General features: G+C 35.5%; 3 protein-coding genes across 4 annotated transcripts; all 3 read right to left on the bottom strand.

The window, feature by feature from the left end:
* Nucleotides 1-379: 379 nt before the first annotated feature.
* Nucleotides 380-14,679, bottom strand: LOC110603743 (vesicle-fusing ATPase). 2 transcript variants are annotated; one of them, XR_006348959.1, is made up of 21 exons: nucleotides 14,223-14,679; nucleotides 13,695-13,790; nucleotides 13,528-13,609; nucleotides 13,321-13,371; nucleotides 12,142-12,312; nucleotides 11,414-11,568; nucleotides 11,214-11,322; nucleotides 10,257-10,356; nucleotides 10,116-10,171; nucleotides 5,927-5,992; nucleotides 5,723-5,805; nucleotides 5,295-5,428; nucleotides 4,595-4,805; nucleotides 4,150-4,281; nucleotides 3,984-4,044; nucleotides 3,818-3,877; nucleotides 3,493-3,551; nucleotides 3,246-3,376; nucleotides 2,689-2,811; nucleotides 1,083-1,148; nucleotides 380-799 (listed from the first exon to the last, which is right to left on the bottom strand). XR_006348959.1 is itself a non-coding variant. In XM_021741631.2 (21 exons), exons 1-21 carry the CDS (start codon nucleotides 14,396-14,398, stop codon nucleotides 656-658), a joined length of 2,223 nt encoding a protein of 740 aa, XP_021597323.1. In that variant the 5' UTR covers nucleotides 14,399-14,676; the 3' UTR covers nucleotides 380-655. The 2 variants fall into 2 exon arrangements, 1 of the variants encoding a protein (XP_021597323.1); XM_021741631.2 differs by having other exon boundaries at nucleotides 3,289-3,376; nucleotides 14,223-14,676.
* A 3,049-nt stretch (nucleotides 14,680-17,728) lies between these two features.
* Nucleotides 17,729-19,022, bottom strand: LOC110603974 (ADP-ribosylation factor K-like). Its single transcript, XM_021741982.1, has 4 exons — nucleotides 18,759-19,022; nucleotides 18,348-18,453; nucleotides 18,139-18,220; nucleotides 17,729-17,783 (listed from the first exon to the last, which is right to left on the bottom strand). The coding sequence occupies exons 1-4, from the start codon at nucleotides 19,020-19,022 to the stop codon at nucleotides 17,729-17,731; spliced, it is 507 nt and encodes a 168-aa protein (XP_021597674.1).
* Nucleotides 19,023-20,829: 1,807 nt separating this feature from the next.
* LOC110603973 (uncharacterized mitochondrial protein AtMg00810-like) lies at nucleotides 20,830-21,750 on the bottom strand. Its single transcript, XM_021741981.1, has one exon. It carries the CDS (start codon nucleotides 21,748-21,750, stop codon nucleotides 20,830-20,832), a length of 921 nt encoding a protein of 306 aa, XP_021597673.1.
* Nucleotides 21,751-22,478: the final 728 nt, after the last annotated feature.

Here is a 22,478-nt window from a genome sequence, read left to right as displayed (position 1 = left end):
CCTTTACATTGAACTGAAAAAACGAATTTAAGTTTTTTTTTTCCTAAAAGGACTTGTTATACGCCTAATCACAATTATATATAAATGAATTCACAATTACAGGACAGTTTAATTTATTTTCCTAAAAACTATTTTTAGCAAAATAGTTTTTTTAATTTTATTTTAAAGATAATTGCCATTCTGGGTAATCTGATTGGAGAGCTAAAATCATAAAGCAGAATTCTTTTTTCCCTTTTCTTATTTATACATAACGCTGCATGAACCTTTTACATCGGGAAAAATCTAATAAATTTTTATAAAATAATGTTATTTAAAATTCTCTTAAAATGATTTTGTTTAAGTTCAAAATAATTAATTTCTCTTTTTAACCAAAAAGACATCAATGAAACTAAATTCTTGCAAAAATTCCAAGTAGAGGTTAAATTTAACCAAATATTTCAAATTCTTCTCTACTTTCAAATACCCATGAAACTTCACAAGCCTAATTCAAACTTTAATGCCTCAAAACATGGGTAATAACATATGCAAATTGGGGAATATGAAAAAAAATCCCGCACAAGAAAAAAAAGAAAAGAAAAGAAAAGAAAAAAAGAAAGAGGGAGAGAGAGAGGAGGGAAGGCTGCAGCAGGTAAGGCAATAGGAAAGGTGAATTAATTTAGTATCGCACAACATCTTGAAGGCAATCGTAAAAATGAGCAATCTTGATCTTTTGTTTGCCAGAGTAGATTGCTTCTGCAGCTCCTCCTTGCTCACCTTGGGCTGCCATCTCAATCAACATATATAGCTTCTTGATCGGCATCTGTATAGCCAAATATTCAACAGAAATAAAGAGTATGGAATCAGTTTCATTGTAATTAAAAACCAAAAATGCCATGGTTACAAGAGATCATCAGCGCTGCCAGTTAAACCCAATAATGGATAAACAGTAAAAACTCTTAACGCGAATCCCGCAACAAAGGAGGCTTCCATATCTCATTTAATTCTCGCAGTTATGAAAGTAGCATCTCAAAGAGGAAAAAGGAACTGGTCATATACAAACAGTAAGAAGAAAAGGAGCACTTTAGAGTAATAATCAAGCTTACGTCATTAAGTGCTTCAGCAGCTGCATCAACATCATCTTCATGAAAAACATTAAGTTGCCGCAATACCTGGAGGGAAAATGAAAATTTACATCAACTTAGAGAAACATTTCAGTATTTTTGTAATATTATCTGTCAGCAGTTGCTAAGAGGTGAGCAGCGCACAAATCCATCCAGAACACGGAAAATCAGCTAGGAAATGATCCATACACTACATGGCGTTCATAGAGCAGTGCACAAGTCCCCTTAGATAGTAAATGGTTTTATATACGCACAGGTGCATATATCCACACACTACATGGCGTTCAATCAGATATCTCATAACAAATAAGCCCATTTTCAGCTCCATGCTTAGATAGTAAATGGTTTTAAATCACGCTTGTGGCTGCATTCACAGTTACTGTCACGAGTAACAGAAACAAGCCCATAACAGCCATTATGTAATGGTGATGGTCAAATGCTATGCAAAATTTTTAAAAAAATTTACTAAGTTCATGAAATGAGTAGATATTAATAAATAAAAGAAAAACTAAGATGTACAACTATATAATATACATAAGAACATCAAATATAGACATCACATAGATATACTACTTATATTATAGTAAGCATAAGATACACAATAAGATACATCAAATAATGGAAAGAAATCACAAAAAAATAGAAAAAAACTCACATTTTGCAACAAACTAATCGTGGAAAATGAAGTTATTTATAATGATCTAGACTTAAAAGGAGACTTGTAGAAAGGAGCAATTTGGGTGAAAGTTCGAGATAATGTGATAGAAATAGTATCTGTGAGAGGCTGGAACATGCAAAGAATCAAAATAAATGAAGAAAAAGTTGTTTTTTTTGTGTGATTTGTAGAAGTTGCATTATTAGGACAACGGCCATTACCGTTAAATAATGGTGGAAACGGCCATTACTCATACAACTCAGAGAATGACTAAAAATGACAGGGTAATGGGACAGGCTTAAAAAACCTACAAATAACAGCTGATTCGTTAGAATTTCTGTCTGCATCAAGCTAGAAGCAAAAGAAAATCCCTTGCATGCAAAAGATTAAAGGTGCAACTTTAAAATTAAAAAAAAAAAGAAAAAGAGAAAAAGGAAAATGGATGTCCATTGCTCCAATGCAGTTGCAAGTTATAAAACAAATCCTCCGATTTAACCCATCAATCCTGTACAAAATCCTCATTCCAACCACAAGAGGAAGAAAGAATGGGTATTCCTGAAGTTAACGAAATTTCAGTTGCACAGTCTATATGTAGTTAGCAACTTAGCATAGTGATTATTAAGATAACTAATGAATAATGATACAAAATTCCCATTTGGAGTCTGAAACACTTGCTTGTATTCAAGAAAGAACAGTGTGGAAGACTCAAGTTATAATTATAAGCCGCACAAAGGTTGGTGAAGTTCAAAATCCAAAAGAACTGGGAGTTTTTCTGGTTTACAATCGGAGTTTAAAGGTGAACAATTTAGACCAATACAGGAAGATTTTGTAAATTACTTAAATATAACCCAGCAAATTACTACACTATTATTCTAATCCCTTCTACAATTACCTAATACCAAGCAGCAAACGAAATGAAAGCAAGTTGTTTACCTTCTTTGCATCTTCTGCCTTCAATGTGGGAACATGGTAAGTGACAGAGAAAGCATCACAAATGCCAATTGAATCCAAAAAGCTAACTTCACTTGTTGTCCCTATCACCATAAGTTTCTTTCCCTGAAAATAGAGTTAAAAAAGATAACCAGGCTTGCCAAGGTTGGAAAAACTACTGAATGACCATATAACAAAAAATTATTAAATAAACAAACGAAGGATACATAATATATACAGGAATTTCATCAAATAATGATGCATACTGTGCCAGAGTATCCACAGACCTAAAAAATAGTAAATGGGTAATAAGTCAAATAATAACAAGCACTCATTGATCTTGCTACATTTCAAAGGTCTAGGTCCACACGCTGCTCCAGAGACACAAGGAGACTATACACACAGGCTGTTATATAGTACACATAAAATTCAATCTGACCCTAAAGCCAAGACGAATTCTCTCTCTCTCTCTCTCTCTCATATTTTTAACTTCAAGAAGGAAGGCAGATTTGACATTAATGGAGCCCACAAAAGTAGACATGACCATAAAAATATATTACCATTCTCCAAGTTGTAGCAAAAAAAAGCAAGAGACAAAGTAACCTTTGGAGGAAGACGTTTAAGGAGAACCAACAATGTCTGAGAAATCAAATTTGAAAAACGTGGCCCAATAGCAACATACTCCAGCAGTCTGCAACAACAATTAAAGTATCGTATAATCATAGAATAATATTCCTTGAAGACACAGAACTAGGCCCATATGACTATATGAACAAATAAAGAAATTGCAAATTTAGAAGCATATACCTCTCAATGTCATCCAGAATTATAATGCTTAGTGGTGACTTGTATGCATCCTCAAACACCTAGTAAGTATAATTAATCACATAAGGTTATACAAGGCTTTATATTTTACACAGTCGAGGCTTACCAATTAGCCACATATGAAAGTAAACCAACAAATCGAAATAGTTGCCAATTCGTTAAAGATAGAAAACAGTTCCGTAAGTCTGGAGCATAGGTACAAACTGAAGTAAAATTCCCTCTTTTAACTGAGAAAAAGAAGAGGGAGCAAAACCCTAAATTCCATCAAGGGTTTGAAGAAAAGGGCTTGAACAGGCCATCAACAAACCTTAACAATCTGTGCACATTTAGTGCTCTCATGAAGGCCAATCATTGATTCAGCTGAGACCTACCGGATTAGAAATAACAACTTCTTAAGTTAAAAATAAAGAATATAAATGGAAATTTCCCAAAAATAACAAGAATTGAAATACATAAAATGGGCAAAAGCTTACTATCTTGACATATGGAAAATCACTGTCAATGCCAACAGTAGCTGCCAAAGCAGTTTTACCACTGTCCAAGATAATTAAATTAAAATTCATAAACTTAACAATTGCTAAAATCAACATAAGCCAAAGAACAATGACAGTAATAATAATAAACAAGGACCATTCCTACCTGCCACTTGGGCCTTCCAGAAGACAAGTGACGAGTGGACTTCCTTTACTAACTTTAACTTGCTCCACCAGGAGCCTAGCTCTCTGATAAATATGGTCATGTCGATTGCCACATTCCACCATGCCATTAAGTCTAGAAGACACAATATTTGGCCAGATGTAAGCATTAATCTTTGACAAAGATAGGTTAGATATAGTATTTAGAGCTATTCCATATTTCAAGTTTAGCAAAAATCATGTATGCATTATATGCAAAATTAAGAATTTGAATCTGAATGCCTAGAGCTTCAAGTTCACAACCATGAAATATTAAAAAGCCTGAAGTGAGATTCACACCATCATAAGCAAGAATGATAACTTCTCGAAAGACTACAAAGATGAGTCCTAATAGGCTGAACAATCATATAAACTTTAGAAGCTTTAAAGAACACTGATTTTCACTCCACCTGCATCGCTCAAGATCATCAGTGGAGGCCCCAAATGCAGGAATAATTTCCTGGAGTGCATGCAGGAAATCATCCATTGTAACTTTGATACTCTCTTCGTCTACTGGCTTGGTTAGATCATCCATACTTAGTTGTCTATTCAACGCAAATGATACTGCACTTTTTACAACACCTTCAAGTTCTGCCCCACTGTAATTTTTGGTCCGAGCAGCTGTACACAATAGTCAACATCTTAAACAATTAATTGAATAAGCATTGAAAGAATATACACAGATAAGGTTGCAAGCTAACCACTCTCATCTACCAACAAGATCAAGTATAATGATTTCATGTGGATAAATCTTGTTATCTGTCAAATCAAACTAAATCAATCTATGTGAAGTTGGAAACTGAAAATTGGAACTTTTCTTCCCCAAAGAAACTTTCTCGACTCAGAGTATTCCCATCCTGAACTTTAGAAGGAACCACATATCTTACAAACAAGCACCTTTATATGATCACCTCATATATCAGTACCAACACCTCTTTACATAACCCCAATTCTCCTAAACAAGATATTTTTATTTTTAATAGTAATCGACAATTTGGAATTCCAGATATTGCAACATCCCTTTCATAGATTAGATTGTATGAATTTGCATAACTTATTTCCCCTAGAATAAACATGTAGGACAATACAAGGATGCATTAGGAAGCATACCAAGCTCTTGAAGGTTCACATCGGGAGCTAGAAAAGAATTCTCCTTCATCTTGTTTGTATGAATTTGAAGAATTTGCAAACGACCATTTTCATCAGGAAGGCTTATTTCAACTTGAACCTCCAAGCGTCCCGGTCTATAAACCAAAAAATTCCAAGGCTTCAATCATATACTCAAGGAATTTGTCAAAAGTAGATCACTTTGCTGCCCATAGCTAGACACATGAGCAGTAGTAGTAATAATAATAATAATGATAATAATGACAAATTCATCCATTCAAAAGGTAAACTCCTTGCATATTTTTCTATCCAAGTTATTAATACTCCATGAAACACTAAATAGGCTCATCCAAATACACTTGAAACTTCCACCAATATTTGCTCCACATGAATGTGAACTGGTTTAAAGTTAGAGAGAGAGAGAGAGAGACCTCAAAAGTGCTTCATCAAGCAAATCTTTTCTGTTGGTCATTCCAATGAGTAAAACATTATTTAGAGACTCCACACCGTCTATCTGAAAAACAAGTAGTTTTTTGGTGATGCTGATGAAACTCTTATGCATTCTGACATCAAAATCCACAAAAAAAAAAGAATAAAGTGACTTGGTAAGCATGCACTTGAAATTTTTTACTAGCCTTTGTAAGTAGCTGGTTCACAATACTATCATGAACTCCTGTGCCATCTCTTGTTGATCCTCTTGACTGCAAAAGCAAAATAAAGGCAAGACTTAGTTTTCCTTTTTTTTTTTTGAAAAAAAAGGGGGAAAAGAAAAGAACCTTATATTTACATAAACAAACATCTCAAATCTATGTGCATGAATACTCATGCGGACTGATTCATGGACTGATTATCATATAGAGAGACACAACCGTTCCTGCACTAAGAATACAGCGGAAGCAGTTTAAGCACTAAGATCTAAACATATAGTAATTTTCTTAGAGTTTAAGTGTAAATTAGAATCCAAATTGGGTATGACTTCTTCAAGAAACACCAAAAATTTGTGCATGTCCCTCTCCACTACAACTGCAAGAGTACAATTCTCCACAACACCCCTTTTAACACAAGTCCTGCACTTGTTACCAGGCTTACAATAGTTTTCCCCCTACCCTTTCTGTTCCCCTCTTCTCTTTTTCAACCATTCCTTTTCTAGAAATCAGTTTCTGATCTCCTTTTTCTTCTCCAATTTCATTTTTTAAAAGATTGAATTAACTACCAGTCTACCCATTATTATTATCAGTAAGCCAGTTACAGGTCATTTGTGTAATTTTCTTACAGAATCATGTTAGGATTAGGAACCCTAACAGAGAATAGAACTAGAGAAAGAAGGATTTAGAGAAGAAATAGAAGAGAATAGAGACAGAGCAGAGAGAATAGAGTTAGGAGAGAGAAAGAAAGAGATTAGATTGAGAAGATGGAGGACAGGGAGTGAGAGAGAGAGAGAGAGATAGAGAGAGATTGTTTCATTACGATTTTGAAATAGCTCACACAAGACTCTTCTCTAGCTAATATAGCAGCTGGAGAACTGTTATAACTACTTGTAACAGAAAAATGCTGTTGCAACAACAATGTAACTAACTAATGACCACCTTCCCTTACGCTTATACCTTCTCCTATAAAATGTGACAATTCCCTCCCCATGAGCACTTTGTTGTTCCCAAGAATGCACAAAAGATGGAAATTGAGACAAAATGAAAGTCTAATCCTTCCAAGTAGCATCATCTTCAGGAAGATTAACCCATTTAATGAGTCCTCGTAACACATGCTGATTCTCCTTAATGACAGTTCTAGTATTCAGAACTTTCTCCATCCACGATAGAAAAATCTGTTAGAGGCAGCTCCTGCAGGCCCCACTTCTTTTTCAACAAAAGGGCATGAAAGACTAGGTGACTGCAATCCATAAGCCACTTTCCCAACCTTCTCAATCACTTGGAAAGGCCCATAGTACATGGCAGCTAGTTTAAGAGACTGCCTCAAAGATATAGAAGTTTGCCTGTAGTGCTGCAACTTCAAATAAACCTAATCCAGCTATTAAAATAATTGAATAAGCTGCCAGGTACAGAATAAAGAGAGTGGAGTGTGGAGAAGAAATAGAAGAGAATAGGGACAGAACAAAGAGAATAGAGTGAGGAGAGCAAGAATGAGACTAGATTAAGAAGATAACAAGAACAGGGGGGAGAAAAAGAGAGAGAATATTTCTTTATGATCCTTGGAATAGCTCATCCAAGACCCTTCTCTAGCTTATTGTTATGGATGTTTTTGTGGGTAGAGCATATAGACGTCGTACTACGCAGCCTAGCAGGCTGCAGGTGTTGAAACAAGACAGGTTGCTGCTGAATAGAGTATGATTGATGAATTCAAATTTTAAATTTCAAGCAATTGGCATCTTATTGGCAAGACATAGTTTGTTTAAATTTATTTGTTATTATCAGCAAGATTTAGTTTGTTACCGAATCTGTTGAGATTGGTTGATTTTTCAGTTTTTAAATTTCTAGACAAGTGCTTGAAATTCAAATTCTTGATGTAAATCTGAATGTAGCCTCCACTATATAAGGCATTGATTCATGGAATAAAGCATTCAGAAAAATATTATTAGTAACTTATGAGATTCGAGAACGCTCTCTAACGAGTTCTCATTTATTTTCACAATAGGTTTCTCAAGAAAGAACAGGAACGTCAGCAAAGGAAATCAGTTTGGCGAGAGGAGGATATTCCAATTCATAGACCCGTGACGAGATCCTATTCCCGGGCACTTAACAATTTGGTATTAGAGCCTAACGGCATGAGAGAACCATCCAATTTGGAGTAAAAATTGAACACTTACTAACAAAACACTGAAGCTCGATTTGGTGAATTGTATCTCATATGTTTTGTTGGAGATCGCCCAAGGAAATGGGTAGATTGGGTGCCTTGGGCAAAATATTGCTACAACACTTCTTTTCATTCTTCTCTACATACCACCCCATTTGAAGTGGTATATGGGCGGAACCTCCCCGGCTATTATCTTATGTACCAGGCTCTTCTCGAGTGGATGCTGTGGATAAAGCTTTGATTAATAGGGATGAGGTCTTATGTGATATTCGTCTTCGGCTCCAACAAGCTCAACATCACATGAAACAATTTTATGATCAGGGTCATCGCGATGTGTCCTTTGTACTGGAAGACTTTGAATGGCTTTGATTGCATCCTCATCGGTAGTTTTATATTTCAGGCAAGCGTTCCAATAAATTGGGGCCTCGTTTTTATGGTCCTTTTAAGATCATAAAGCCGGTTGAGAATGTTGCTTATGAATTAGAGCTACCATTGGATAGTAAAATCTATAATGTGTTTCATGTCTCCTTGCTTCGTTTAATGGTGCTCTCCCTTCTGAAACGCCCTTGCTGCCTCCTATCTTGGATGATCATGTTCTTTCGATTCCTCACTTAGTCCTTTGCTCTAGATTAAATCGTGGCACTTGGGAAATTCTCGTCCAATGGCAAGGTTTACCTCTTAGTGATGCCACCTAGGAACCAGTCCCCCTTTTTCAGGATGCTTATCCAGATTATCAGCTTAAGGACAAGCTTTTTGTCCAAGGCGAGGGTATTGTTATGAATGCTTTTGTGGGTAGAGCATATAGACGTCGTACTATGCAGCCTAGCAGGCTGCAAGTGTTGAAACTGGACAGGTTGCTGCTGAAACAGAGTATGATTGATGAATTCAAATTTCAAATTTCAAGCAATTGGCATCTTATCGGCAATACTTAGTTTGTTTAAATTTATTCATTACTATCAGCAAGATTTAGTTTGTTACTGAATCTGTTGAGATTGGTTGTCATTTTTCAGTTTTTAGATTTCTAGATAAGTGCTTGAAATTCAAATTCTTGATGTAAATCTGAATGTACTGTATAAGGCATTGATTCATGGAATAAAGCATTCAGAAAAATATTACTAGTAACTTATAAGATTCGAGAACCCTCTCTAACGAGTTCTCATTTATTTTCACAATAGGTTCCTCAAGAAAGAAAAGGAATGTCAACAAAGGAAAATCAGTTTGGCGAGAGGAGGATTTTCCAATTCATAGACCCGTGACGAGATCCTATTCCCGAGCACTTAACACTTACATAGCAGCTGGAGATAGCTGCTATAACTACTTGTAACAGAACGAATGCTGTTGCAACAACTTCCCCACCAATACAACTATCAACTATCTTCTTCTCACCTTTACACCTTCTCTTATAATATGTGACAAACCGGAAGACGCTAACTTGACAGGCACCAACTCAAAGCATCCCTTTATAAAATAAACATAAAATGGGGCTCCATCCATCTCTGAAGGGAATTTGTTCTTCTTTAAACAGGTACTAGTGAGTTGGTAAACACATGAGAAATACCTGGTGGTAACCATCTATGCAACGAAACTAAAAATACCATTGTCATCCATAAGGAAATACCAAAAGCATTAAGATGTCCAAAATTAAAATACCATTGGGAACGAATTTAACAGCACCATATGAAAATTTCACATTTGTGCATGAAACAATGCTAGGTGCAAACAAAACCACCAAAATAGTAGTAATAAAAAAGTAATATTTCAGACTTCAAAATATTTAGTTGACCTAATTAGTGTCCTTTCATGTATTCAGCCTTAAGTAATAAAGGCCTTCCCAGCCAAAACATTAGATTGGTCTAGTATAAATTTAACCCATGAGAAATGCTAAAAGAGTAAAATGTTACAGAATAACAGTGTAAAACACAGAAGGTTTATTAGTTTGAAAATCACAATAGCAGCCAACTCTCTCCTGGTCTACACTACAGTAAGGTAATGTAATAGAGTTCAGAAATCCCATACCTTACATATAGCATCAATCTCATCAAATATTATTACATGCAAATCACTTTGGTCCCCTGTGAAGCAAAAGATGTGATAATATAATCATCAAGGAAAAAGGAAAGGATACCTAAATAACACTGTACTCAGAAAGGTCCTTACCCCGTGTCCTCTGATCATTTTCAGCATCAGCAAACAGGTCTCTAACATTCTTTTCAGTTTCACCAACAAATTTGCTCAGAACTTCAGGACCATTAACAATCTAGCAAATTCCAAACAGAAATATTATGGACAGCAGTTAGCTAGCATTGAAAAAAAAACTAACTAGTTTAACTGCACAAAAAAATAGTTGTTACTAATCCATCCCAGAAAAAATTTGCACATGTTCAATCAGATTTTAGACCTGATCATAATTAAATAGCACAAAGAACAGAAGTTGGAAGTGCAATGCAACATATTTCTTACAATTAGTGAAGGATTACATATGAAATTTCAAATAGGAAAGAGGGAAAAACACTTTGATGGTGTGCCTAAATTTGATCAAATTAGTTTTGGCTGCATAAACTCTTTGATGCCATCCAAAGCAGAATGAACTTTCTGATAAACAAACCAACCCATATTATAATTCAGGTCCAACTTTTCATATGACAACTATAATGAGGAAGTGAATAGGAAATTTTGGTTCAATGCCAAAATCTGACAGCTTGATTTCAAGAAGAATATGCAAGGTATCAGGTATGAGCACATGACAGGCAATGCCTAAAATGGATGGCTTGTAAGATCCTCTAATATCCCATATGCACAATGAACTGATGCATCAACCATATTCTATTGCTCATAAAAATGTAGGGAAGATTTTATAAATGCCCATTGAATGCACCAGAGTCCCATGTAAACAGGATTACCAAAATTACGATCACCAGTATGAGCAGTCCAAGATACCATCAAAACCAATTTTACAGCATTTATTGAACTTCCCGACGCCAAAAATAAAACAAATACCACTTGACTCTAAATATAGAAGATTAAGAATATTGCAAAAATTCTAATGCAACTAGCCACAAAAAGTAATGCCTCTAGTAAATCAAGCATAAAACAAGAGAAAAATCTAATCCAAACCTTCGGTTCTCTCCCGTTCAACATTTTCCCAATTTGACGAGCCATGAGAGTTTTCCCAGTACCAGGAGGCCCATAAAGCAGCATTCCTTTTACGTGTTTAATCCCCAATCTAGAGCATCAAGTGCTTCATTATTACCCAGAATATAAATGTACAGATTAAAGATTTGGATGCATTTAACTTGAGGAATTAGTCATATTACTTGCTTGTCACATGTGGTGGAAAAACTCGAGAGGCAAAAGCTCTTCGAAATATATCTGCAAACTCAGCACTTAAGCCACCTATACCCAGTGACTGAAGATTAAACTCCTTATGCCTAAAGATGTTGCTACTGGCCGCTTCACGTTGATTAACAATCTACAAGACAACATATCAACAGATCAACAAAGTTTGCAACCAGAATCAGCAGACGGAGAGAAATGTATTCTTCACAGTAGGTCATCATATGCAACAGAAAAGGACTACATTGAAAAGAATGCTGCGAAGCAGTAAGAGAAATTGGGAGAAAACATTTAAATTTTACATATCTTGACCATCCTATCATGTAAGCATGTATTTGTCAGGGGCAAAACTGTAAAATCTAGGATTGTACTGTTTCATTATTTATAGACACTGTACAGAAGTATCAGGCTGAAAATATTAGAGATTTAGAAAATATGCATTATCAACATCAAACATAGAAAAAGAATTTAACCCATCATGCATGTAAAGAAAGCATGTGAAATCAAAATAATAAAGTGGGAGAAAGTGGGAAGGATCATGGCTCGTACATTCAGGTCATGCCATTAATACACTAGTAACTTTCACCATTTCAAAATTAAAAAAGAAATAAAAAATCTAGACAATCAATGGTCGTAAACGAATATCAAGTAATAAATGCGGAACAAAGTAACAAATGATAAGCTGACAATGTGAATATTGAAAGTTGACCTTTATGCCACTTGAATTTGACGCTTCAAAGACGAAGTAGGTGTCACTTGAAATCATCCCTCTTTCAAAATCATTAGATTTCTCTCGGCCCTCTACAACAGCTTGATTGACTGTAAAAATATAATTGTTCCCATGATACTCAAACGATACTCTTTGCCCAGTTGTCATAACCTATATAGCACGAGATGAAATTAAATTACTAAAAAAAAGGCCCCAAATAGTAAAACAGGACACAACAAAATTGAAAAATGGAGCCTGGTAAGTTGCACCAATTATGAAGTGTGAGAGAAAGGCAATGATAACAGCAGAAGATGAGTATTCATGATCTTATCAACCAGTTAATTCTTTATGTTTAATTTGACCATATGTGAAAAAGCCCAATCCTATATGTCTATAGTTAGCCTGCTGGAGAAGAAACCTGCTAGCTTCACAGAACTCATTTTGATGTTATTGAAAATGGGCAGAAGCATGAAGCAAAGAACAAACTCATAATTCTGACTCATCACTTCTTAATGAAAATTCAACCACTTAAATTATAGTGATACATTTCATTTGGACTTGTCAAATAGTTCTTTCACTTTCATCCTTGCCGGTTGATATATCATATAACACAAACAGTAAGCAGTCCAGAATGAGAAAGGCTAATCACATCTGCCAGATAGTGCATATAGCACACATTGGAGATAAAATAAGAAAGGGTAGATAAAAATGGTTTAGTCATGTCTAAGTAGAGCATCAAATGCCCAATACAGAAATGTGATAAATTCATGGTGGAATAAGTGAGAAAGGAAAGGGGGAGATCTAAAATGACATAAAGGAAAATAGCATCAAAAGGTCTCCATTTTTTGGATATTGATGTAAATTTTGTTTCAAACAGAGCCGAATGACAAAAGGAGAAAAAATCCACATAACTGATTCAACTAGGTTGAAATTAAGACTTAATTATTGTTGTTGTTTTACAAATTCCAACATGACAGAATGAATCATCTAATAGGCAAAAGCATCTTTTCAATTCCCTTACGTAACCCAAATGGTTCCAGTGTAAATGTTAGCATCTTGTAGATAAGAGAAATTGACAGTTCTAAAAAAAAGGGGAAACTGAAATCAAATATCAGCCAGTCAACAAACAAGGAAGATCACAAGCATAAGCTAGACATAGTGGATGTGAAATAAACCTACCTGGTTAATAAATCTCTTTCTGAGTTGGTTAGCCACTAAAACAGCATCTACCTACAGGAAAACATAACATAAAGAGCTTTAAATCCTGCTACCTTCCATTTTGAACCTTACTGATTCTGTGGAAAATTTTCCCCCCCAAGAGGTAGAAGAGAGAATTAACAAAATTACTATTCCCTAAACTCCAAAAGAAGTTGATGATCTGCATACCTGTTCGCTCTTAGTGCCCTTCTTCACAAATTCTAACTCAAGTGTCAGCAATGCAAGGTTAAAATCTTCAGGAGGGATAAACCTAAAAGAATGATCAAAGGAATAGTTAAAACATTAGAAACCAATAAGAATGAAAGATAAGCAAAGCAATGTTGGACCAGTTTAACCTGCTCACAGAAATGGAGTCTCCAGTAGAAACTCTTGCATGCCGACGTTGAATTGCATTCAGGGCAATATGACCCGGACGAATGTTTTCGTGAGGAGTAATTCTTAGTTAAGGCCACAAAAAATGCAATAACAACTTGAAATCAAAATGTTGCTAAAAGAAATTACATGATTAAACCGCATCTCAAATACCTGCTATCCTCCAAATTGAATTTGATCAAAGTGTTGCTGAACACAAGAGTAAACACAGTAGCAGCAATCAATCAACTTTTTATCAATCTTATTCAATTTTAATTAAGCCAATTCTCTCTGGTTGCACATCTTCTGATTTCTAAATTTGGCCAAATTAGAAACCTCATCGTTAACATCTATAACATCAATGAGATCATAATTTTCCAACTCTCTCTAATCAATGTTGGTCAACAAAATTATATCTCAAAATCATACATCGATTTCCAAAAGGAAAATGCTAACATAATGCTGGACTTTAAGAGATTATAAAGAAAATGAGAACGCATATGAAAGGATATGAAAGAGATAGAACAAAGTAGTCGCCGATTAACGCCATGAAGAACTTGGTTCCAGGGACAGCGAAGTTGTGTAGATCAGACGCGGAGCAGTAGGCAAGGTTAGTGAGGGCGAGATCGGCCGCCGGAGTATTGGTCACGATCATCGTCGACGGTGCAGAACCAAACCGTCCCGCCATTTTGCTCTTGTATTTTCCTTTTCTATGATCTGTTTGAGTTCTTTTGCAGAGAAAAGAGCGAAAAAGAACAGAGGGATTTTAAGGCAATGATATCTTAGTAGTTAGGTAACGAATCAAGGGATGCTGGGATGCTGTGATTTTCATTTACAGCCAGGGACTTCGAAATCCAGGGACTGGGATGGGGAAGGGACTATTAACTGGTTGAACCCAAACGACAAACCGTTCAATGGATCAACTTCTGACCACGACGACACGTCGTTCTTCTGATTGCTAATCGATTTTTACATTGCAGCGTACGACTTTCCTTTTTCCGCTTTTTAAAAGCATGTTTGCCATTGATGAACTACAGTTGAAAAAAAGCAGTTTAAACTCGATGTCAAACAGGTTCTAACTAGGACTTTGATGTGATTTAGAAAAATAATAATAATTTGTCTGTTAATGAATTTTAAAGAAATACATTTCCTATTTTTTTTAAATAGAAATTAAAGACGGACATCAAATTAAATCTGTGTAAAAAATATATTATTAAAATTATTTATTTTCGCTTTTTATATAATTTAAAAAAATAAAAAAATATCTCAGATTTTCTGAAATGGTTTAGATTAAAAATAACACACATTAAATCCTATTAATATGGTACAAAGTTACTAGTCTAAATCTACATTAAAAGTTATATATTTTACTTTAATCTTTATGATGATTTTTATAATGAAATTATCAATTTTGTAATGGTATAAATAATTAAATATGTATATGTATCTTATTAATTTTAAGAATGAGCAATTAAACTATTCAATTGAAAATTAAATTAAATTTAAAAAATTAAAAAATCAAAATCTTAAAAACATAAAAACCGAATTGAATTAATTTTTTTCATTCGAAATCGGTTCATTTTCGATTTTGAAATCTTCTCTTTTCTCTAAAAACTCCTTCATTTTCTTCTAGTTTCTCTCAAACCAAACAAAATAATTTTAATTTTTTTCACCTTATTTTCTTACATTTTCATGTTAAACACCAATCTAAACTAATCTAAATGGAAAGAAACAAGATTTACACTAAAAAAATTACAAATCGACATAATATTTATATTATAAGCCCATCATAGAATTAGAAGGAATACAATATAATAAATATAAATAACAATACAAGAATTTATCAATTGAAACTACAATGCTACTGTTGTAACACAATTATGCAATGTTAGAGTTGTGACGCGATTATGTAATGTTAGAGTTGTGACGCGACGCTACTGCGATGTCTGAAATGCAGCACCTTGGGTAGATTGTTGATCTTCGGATGAAAGAGGAGGCGGAGGATTAAAGAATGAGAGGCGGGAGCAAAAGGAAGCGATGTCAGAGATGCAGCACCTTGAGTAGATTGTTGATATTCGGATGAAAGAGGAGACGGAGGATTGAAGACGGGAGCAAAAAGAAATAAGATAGCTAGGTTTTTTCATCTAAATTAATGAATATATACATAGAATTAATGGCTAAGATTTGTTATAGTGGGTGGTTAGATTTAAAGATGAGAAAAAAGTTCAAAAATGAAGAAAAATATTTGAGGATGTTGAGATTTGATCCTTAAGACCTTTTAGGTTTTATCTTAATTAGTTAGCCATCAAAATACAATGAAAGTTATGTTAAAATAAAATTTAAAATATATAATTCAGTTTTATTTTATCAAGATTTTAATTTTTAAAATTTCGAACTAATTATACCAAAATTTTTAAAAAATAAAATTGAATTGAATCAATTTACTATATAAATTAAATCGTATTATCAAATTAAATCAGATCGGTCAGTTCGATAGATTTTTGTAGTCTAAACTAAATAGTTCTTAACTCTAATTTAAAGTATATTAAATTTTGGTGGTAAGTAATTTTTTTTTTTGAGAGAAATTTTTTTAAATAATTAGAAATTTTTTAAGGAACTTTTACTCATGTTTGAAAGAGCATGATATTTTTTTTAAATAATATTATAGGCGAGATGCATGCACGGCAGGCAATGATCTTTACTGAACTTTAATCTTCGGGGTTGCTTGTTGGTTCCTGTGGAAGTAGAATGAGTGGATCAGAACATCAGTCATCTTTAATATGAGGCATTCTCTTACGTTGCCAATATCCAGCGAGTGTTAGACAAGTTCAAGAATCACAGCAGTATGCATGGAGAGCGTAGGAAAAATGCTAGATGGACTTTACCTCGATTACAAAATGCCAAGTTGAATACTGACGATGCCCTCAATTCTCGGTCAAATCATGCATATGCCAAAGGCATTATCAAAAATTACTCGAGGGAATGGATCGTCTCAAACCTAGGTTGTTGTTCAATCTTAGTGGCAGAGTTTTGGGTTGTGCTCTAAAGGCTTAAATTATTAAAGAGCCTAAATATTACGTTGGCAATAACATATTGTAATAATTTTGATGTCATTGATTTGATGTTAGCCGACCACCTTCTAATGAAACTACTTGCAATTAGTTTCAGCTATCAAAAAGCCCATTAGTGTGCATATTGGAGTGGCTTCAGGTTAATATATACCTACAGAGAAGTCACTACAAGAATTTACAAAATTACCAACGAAAATTTCCGTTGGTAAACTTTGATATTCCGTTAGTGAAATTTTTCACTAACGAATCTGTGACGGATTCATTTCGCTGGAAAAATCATCGTTGGTAAATTATTCACTAATGAAATTTGTATCCGTTGGCGACACTAACGGATCACCAACGGAAATTTTCGTTGGTGACATTAACGGATCACCAACGGTAATTTCTGTTGGTGACACTAACGGATTTCTTGGTTAGTAATCCGTTAGTGAATAAAAATGGACACCATTCCGTTGGTAATCCGTTAGTGATCTCAAAATGGACACCAACGGAAATTCTTCTTTGTTAATTCACCCATAACCCAGTTCTCACAAGGAGTCATCAGTGTGTTTGTTACGAGGGCTGTAGCATGTACGTAGAAGAGGTTTTTCAAGTGATACTATTTGTTGCATAATCCTAAACTTGACCAATAATTGAATGATAGGATGTGCAATCAAATCCAGAGCACAGAAGAATGAGAAAAACGAAGATTTTACAATCTCTTGCACACCATGAAACTGCTACCCAAAAAATATTACAACCCCAGAAACTGAATTACAGGACAAAGGATAATCTTTATTCTTTGTAAAACTACATGGCTACATACATTAAGTGTACCTCCACCCAATATTCTACAACAACATATAACCATCTAAAGGGTCCTAAGTGTAAGGATCATCCCAAAAAGGAAAGGAATGTAAACACAATTCAGTTCTCTCAAAAAGAAAATCAAAATCACTAGATAATATTCACCCTGCATCCAGAATTCTCAATCCACAAAAAGTCTCATCATTTGTATCACGCCTGCAAGAAATGATGGTACAAGTCCAATTACAACGTTGGGAAAAAAGGACAATATTCCATTAAAAACTTAAACTTACTAAATAGAGCAATTCATTATCTTTACCATTTTCTCAATCACCAGAGAATTTTAAATAGAAATGGAGCAATGACAATTGCATGGAGAATTGGAAAATGCATATATTATAAAACCAGAACTTCATTGCAGTTGCCTAACCATTGACACCGTACAGCATGATCATTACACAAAATTCTTGACTTGCAGACATGAAAATTGGCAGATCCAATAGATTGGTAGCTTAGTATTACATACTCAATGCACATAATTTTTGTTGAACAGAAAGTCATTCATCTTTACCTTGTTAGCAATATTATTGGAGAGCTAGTCCAAGCCCTCATAAAGACCCTCACCAGAGGTAGCACAGGTGCTCTGGATGTACCTGAAGGACCACAAAGCATATTTGACCATCCATAATATCCAAACAAAAAAGGGGTGCAGCTATTATAATTCGCTCTTATACAAAACAAGCTTATACAAAAATTAGGAAGTTTTCCAGTGACGCTGACGGAGGGAGTGTAGCCCAAGCTTGTCAGTGATCTCAGCAGCATTCATTGCATTGGGAAGATCCTGCTTATTAGCAAATACAAGCAACAGTGCATCTCGCAGCTCATCCTGAAACCAGCGACCACTCGTAATCAGAACTAAAAGATCTCTAATAAGGTAGCCATCACATTTTTTATGCCTTCACATAAATTTTTCTGTCATTGGGTTTAACATCCATTTAGTTTTTACATTGCTATGAATTTGTTTGGCCCCTATAACTTTTGATCTCAATCAATTAGAGCTAAATATTGCTTTCAATGAGAGGAGGAGGTACAAAGAGTTGGTTTACACAAACTGCAAATTGCACCTGCTGTGCACTTGCCAAGTGCACCAGCAGGTGCACTGGATAATGATCTCAAATTCTATTTATAGACAAAACCATCATCTCCAACAAATTGCTTAACATGTTCTAAAACAACTTTGGATGGAATAATGCTTAATGAAGCCTTTAAGTCAAGACGGTACAGTCTATCTACCTTTTCCACTGAAGTTAAACTCATAAGTAAGGACTTACGCTGATCATTTATTCGATACTCATCTTTTGGCAAGCAGCCACCTTGAGAAAGACGAAACAACATTAAAGATAATCCCATAAAGACCAAGACATCAGACTTATCTGGCATAAGCACATATACCATATCAGGGTCTTAGCCAGTACCAATCATCATATCAGGACAATCTGGTAGCATATCATGTAAGAAATTACATAGATTAATCTTCTTTATAATCCTAAATTGGAGTGGTGACAGATCATAGATTCCGAGATTAATTTTAAGCTTAATATCTCCTAAACGTAAGCGAGACATACTCAATTGAGTATTAGTCGAAAAATGCAGAGGTTAAATTAAAAAAATAAAAAATATGAATCAAGTAAAACATTTCACAAAAATCAAGTGGTTGTAGAGGATAATTTCACAAATTTTACAAAAATAAAAAATTTCAAATATATAAAACAATTCACAACAATTTCACAAGACTGGAGTACATGCAAGGAAATAGGGTACCTGTGGACAGTGTCCGTCGATAAAGGCAAGACCTGAGAGAGAGAGAGGGGCTCACTCTTGGACTGTGATGCCGAGGAAGGGCGCACCTGTCGACGGTGGATGGCGGCAGACCATGGATGGTGACGGACGATGGTTGGCGGTGGCGGACGATGGTTAGCGGCGGCGGATGATGGATGGCGGCAGCAGTGAAAGACCCAGAGAGGTTGGACGCTCAGAGAGATTTTATAGTGTCCGTCGATAAAGGCAAGACCGGAGAGAGAGAGGGGTTCACTCGTGGACTGTGATGTCGAGGAAGGGAGACAGTGGATGGCGACGGACGATGGTTGGCGGCGACGATGGTTAGCGGCGGCGGATGATGGATGGCGGCAGCGGTGAAAGACCCCGAGAGGTTGGAAGCTCAGAGAGATTTTGATTTCTCAATCTCACGATTTAGGTCATTTAGTATTAGGCCTATTTTAGGTTAAAATTTACCGACGGATGATTAATCCGTTAGTGAAAAAATAAATTAAAAAAATAATTAAATCACTAACGGATTACTAATCGAAACAATGTCCATTAGTATTTCACTTACGATTATTAACGGTATGGATTTCCGTTAGTGAATAATACAGTGCATCCTCTTCCGTTATACATATCGTTAGTGTCACTAACAGACTTCAATCCGTTGGTGAAGTCCGTTAGTGATCAGTACCAATCTTGTAGGGAGTGAATCATGTAGTAGACAGACTTGCTTCCTCATGTTCTTAAAGAGCCTCCTTGTGAGATTGTGGCTTGGTTTGATTTAAATCTAGGTGGGATGTCTACCCTGAGCCTTATTTGTGTTGCTTTAGTTGTTGATTTAGATCTCATTTCAAAGAGAGAGAAGTTTCCTCTGAGTTATTAGACCTATTTGTAGTCCAGGGTTTTTGCATCTTTCTGGAGGTCTCCCTCTGCTCCTCTCGAAGAGAGACCTCCCTTTGTTCGGCCATGGATTCTCTCTTCTCCTTTTGGGTAGATGTGTACATAGAGTGTTTTTATTTTTTGTTTGACTTTTAATCGCAGGAGTGCTTTTTCAAGGATTCTGTTTGTTGGTTGCTAGTGTCGTTTTTCTTGTTTATTGTATGTGCTTCTATTTTTAAAGGAAATTATAAAGAAATGTATTTTATTATAATTGAATGTAGCTCAGTATATCAATGAGCTAAATTACACAGCTTTAAATAAGTAGAAAAACAACCATAGTAGCAAATAAATAGGAGAAAATAACTGAACTAACTTAGACAATCAAACTCATCACTCGCAGAATCATAACCACTTAGACACATTCAAAGTAAAACATATTTACAAAAAAATACACCTTATCACTCCAATGCTCTAGCACACGGCAATCACCTTATTACTCCAGAGGGATGAACACATCCTTATAACTCCTTAAGCTATTATCCCCCCTCAAACTTTGTCGGGGCTAAAGACAAAGTTTGTGTCGAAATTGAGCCAGGCGAGCTTTAGTCATTGACTTAGTAAATATGTCAGCCAGTTGGAAAGTGGACGGAATGTGCTTAGTGATTAAGACCCCTTGAGCAACTCGTTCTCTCACATAATGATAGTCCAAAGCTATGTGTTTGCTACGGGCATGAAGAACCGGATTAACAGTCAAATATAAAGCACTTAAGTTATCACCATAAAGTATAGGTGGATTACGTTGAGGAACTCGTAAATCATCCAACAAATATCCTAACCAAGTTAGCTCTGCGGCGGCATGAGCCATAGCTCGATACTTTGCCTCGGTGCTGGAACGGGCAACAGTAGTTTGTTTCTTGGCACACCAAGAAACAATATTAGACCCTAGAAAAGTGCAGTAACCAGTTGTGGAACGTCTTGTCATCTGACAGCCGGCCCAGTCTGCATCAGAAAAAGCAGAAAGAGCAAGTGACGTATCTGCTGTAAGAGAAAGACCGAAGTCAAGAGTGCCTTTTAAATAACGTAAAATACGGCGAACATATTTGAGGTGGGACATGTGAGGAGAGTGCATAAATTGGGAAACATAATTAACACTAAAAGAAAGGTCTGGACGGGTAAGCGTGAGATACTGCAATGACCCTACAAGCACACGAAAATAACTTGGATCATCAACAGGTGTGTCAACGGATGTAGACACCGATTTTTGGACCAATGGCGTGGGCATAGGCTGGCATTCTAGCATTTGAGCACGCTCCAAAATGGAATAGGCATAATGAGTCTGGGATAAATGAAGTCCAGTGGTTGTGGATTGAACCTGAATGCCCAAGAAGTGATGTAAAGGACCAAGATCTTTCATAGAAAATTTTGAATTTAAAACCTGCAAAAATGACTGAACAAGAGTATTGGAAGAGCCTGTAAGAAGCATATCGTCAACATAAATTAGAAGAAGTAAAGTACCAGCTGCCGAATGGAAAACAAATAGAGAAGGATCTGCAAGACTACAATAAAACCCATATTTCAGTAAAAAAACACTCAGTCTATCAAACTAGGCACGCGGCGCCTGTTTCAATCCATAAAGAGCTCGTTGGAGCTTACAAACATAGGAAGGATTATTAGAATCAATCATTCCTGGTGGCTGTTCCATATAAATATTCTCATAAATAAATCCATGCAAGAAAGCATTTTTCACATCTAACTGACGAATAGGCCAATGCCTGACCAACGCAACAGTTAAAACCAAACGAATTGTGCCCGGTTTAATAACAGGTGAAAACGTTTCAGTGTAATCTACACCGTCTAGTTGATGAAACCCTTTAGCAACAAGACGGGCCTTTAACCTATCTAAAGTGCCATCTGGTTTCAACTTAGCTTTATACACCCATTTACACCCTATAACATGCAAATCAGATGTACGGGGAACCAAAGTCCAAGTCTTATTTCTAGTCAAGGCATTAAATTCATCAAGCATAGCATTTTTCCAACCATTATGAGCAAGAGCATGTTTAATATTTTTTGGTTCAGGCGGAATAACAGAAGACATAGTAACATTCAAAGCATATCGTGGATTGGGTTTAACAATACCTGATTTTGAACGAGTAATCATAGAATGATTAGGTGCTATATCCTCAACATGCTCCTCAGGTACATTAATTT

Source organism: Manihot esculenta, chromosome 16 (genome assembly GCF_001659605.2).
Source record: "Manihot esculenta cultivar AM560-2 chromosome 16, M.esculenta_v8, whole genome shotgun sequence".
Lineage (NCBI taxonomy): Eukaryota > Viridiplantae > Streptophyta > Magnoliopsida > Malpighiales > Euphorbiaceae > Manihot > Manihot esculenta.
This window is presented reverse-complemented; position numbering and strand designations above follow the sequence as displayed.

Bases quoted from the DNA above. Each gene is read 5' to 3' on its own strand.
- LOC110603743 (XM_021741631.2), bottom strand. From the start codon at position 14,398: ATGGCGGGACGGTTTGGTTCTGCACCGTCGACGATGATCGTGACCAAT. The intron at 13,610-13,694 runs GTTAAACTGGTC...TCATTCTTTTAG, and splicing joins GACTCCATTTCTGTGAGCAG to GTTTATCCCTCCTGAAGATT. The intron at 5,993-10,115 runs GTATGGGATTTC...TTGCTTTTGCAG, and splicing joins AGATTGATGCTATATGTAAG to TCAAGAGGATCAACAAGAGA.
- LOC110603974 (XM_021741982.1), bottom strand. From the start codon at position 19,022: ATGGTATATGTGCTTATGCCAGATAAGTCTGATGTCTTGGTCTTTATG. The intron at 18,454-18,758 runs GTCTATAAATAG...CGCTGGTTTCAG, and splicing joins TTGTTGGAGATGATGGTTTT to GATGAGCTGCGAGATGCACT. The intron at 18,221-18,347 runs GTCAGCGTCACT...GTGGTCCTTCAG, and splicing joins GCTTGGGCTACACTCCCTCC to GTACATCCAGAGCACCTGTG.
- LOC110603973 (XM_021741981.1), bottom strand. From the start codon at position 21,750: ATGCTTCTTACAGGCTCTTCCAATACTCTTGTTCAGTCATTTTTGCAG.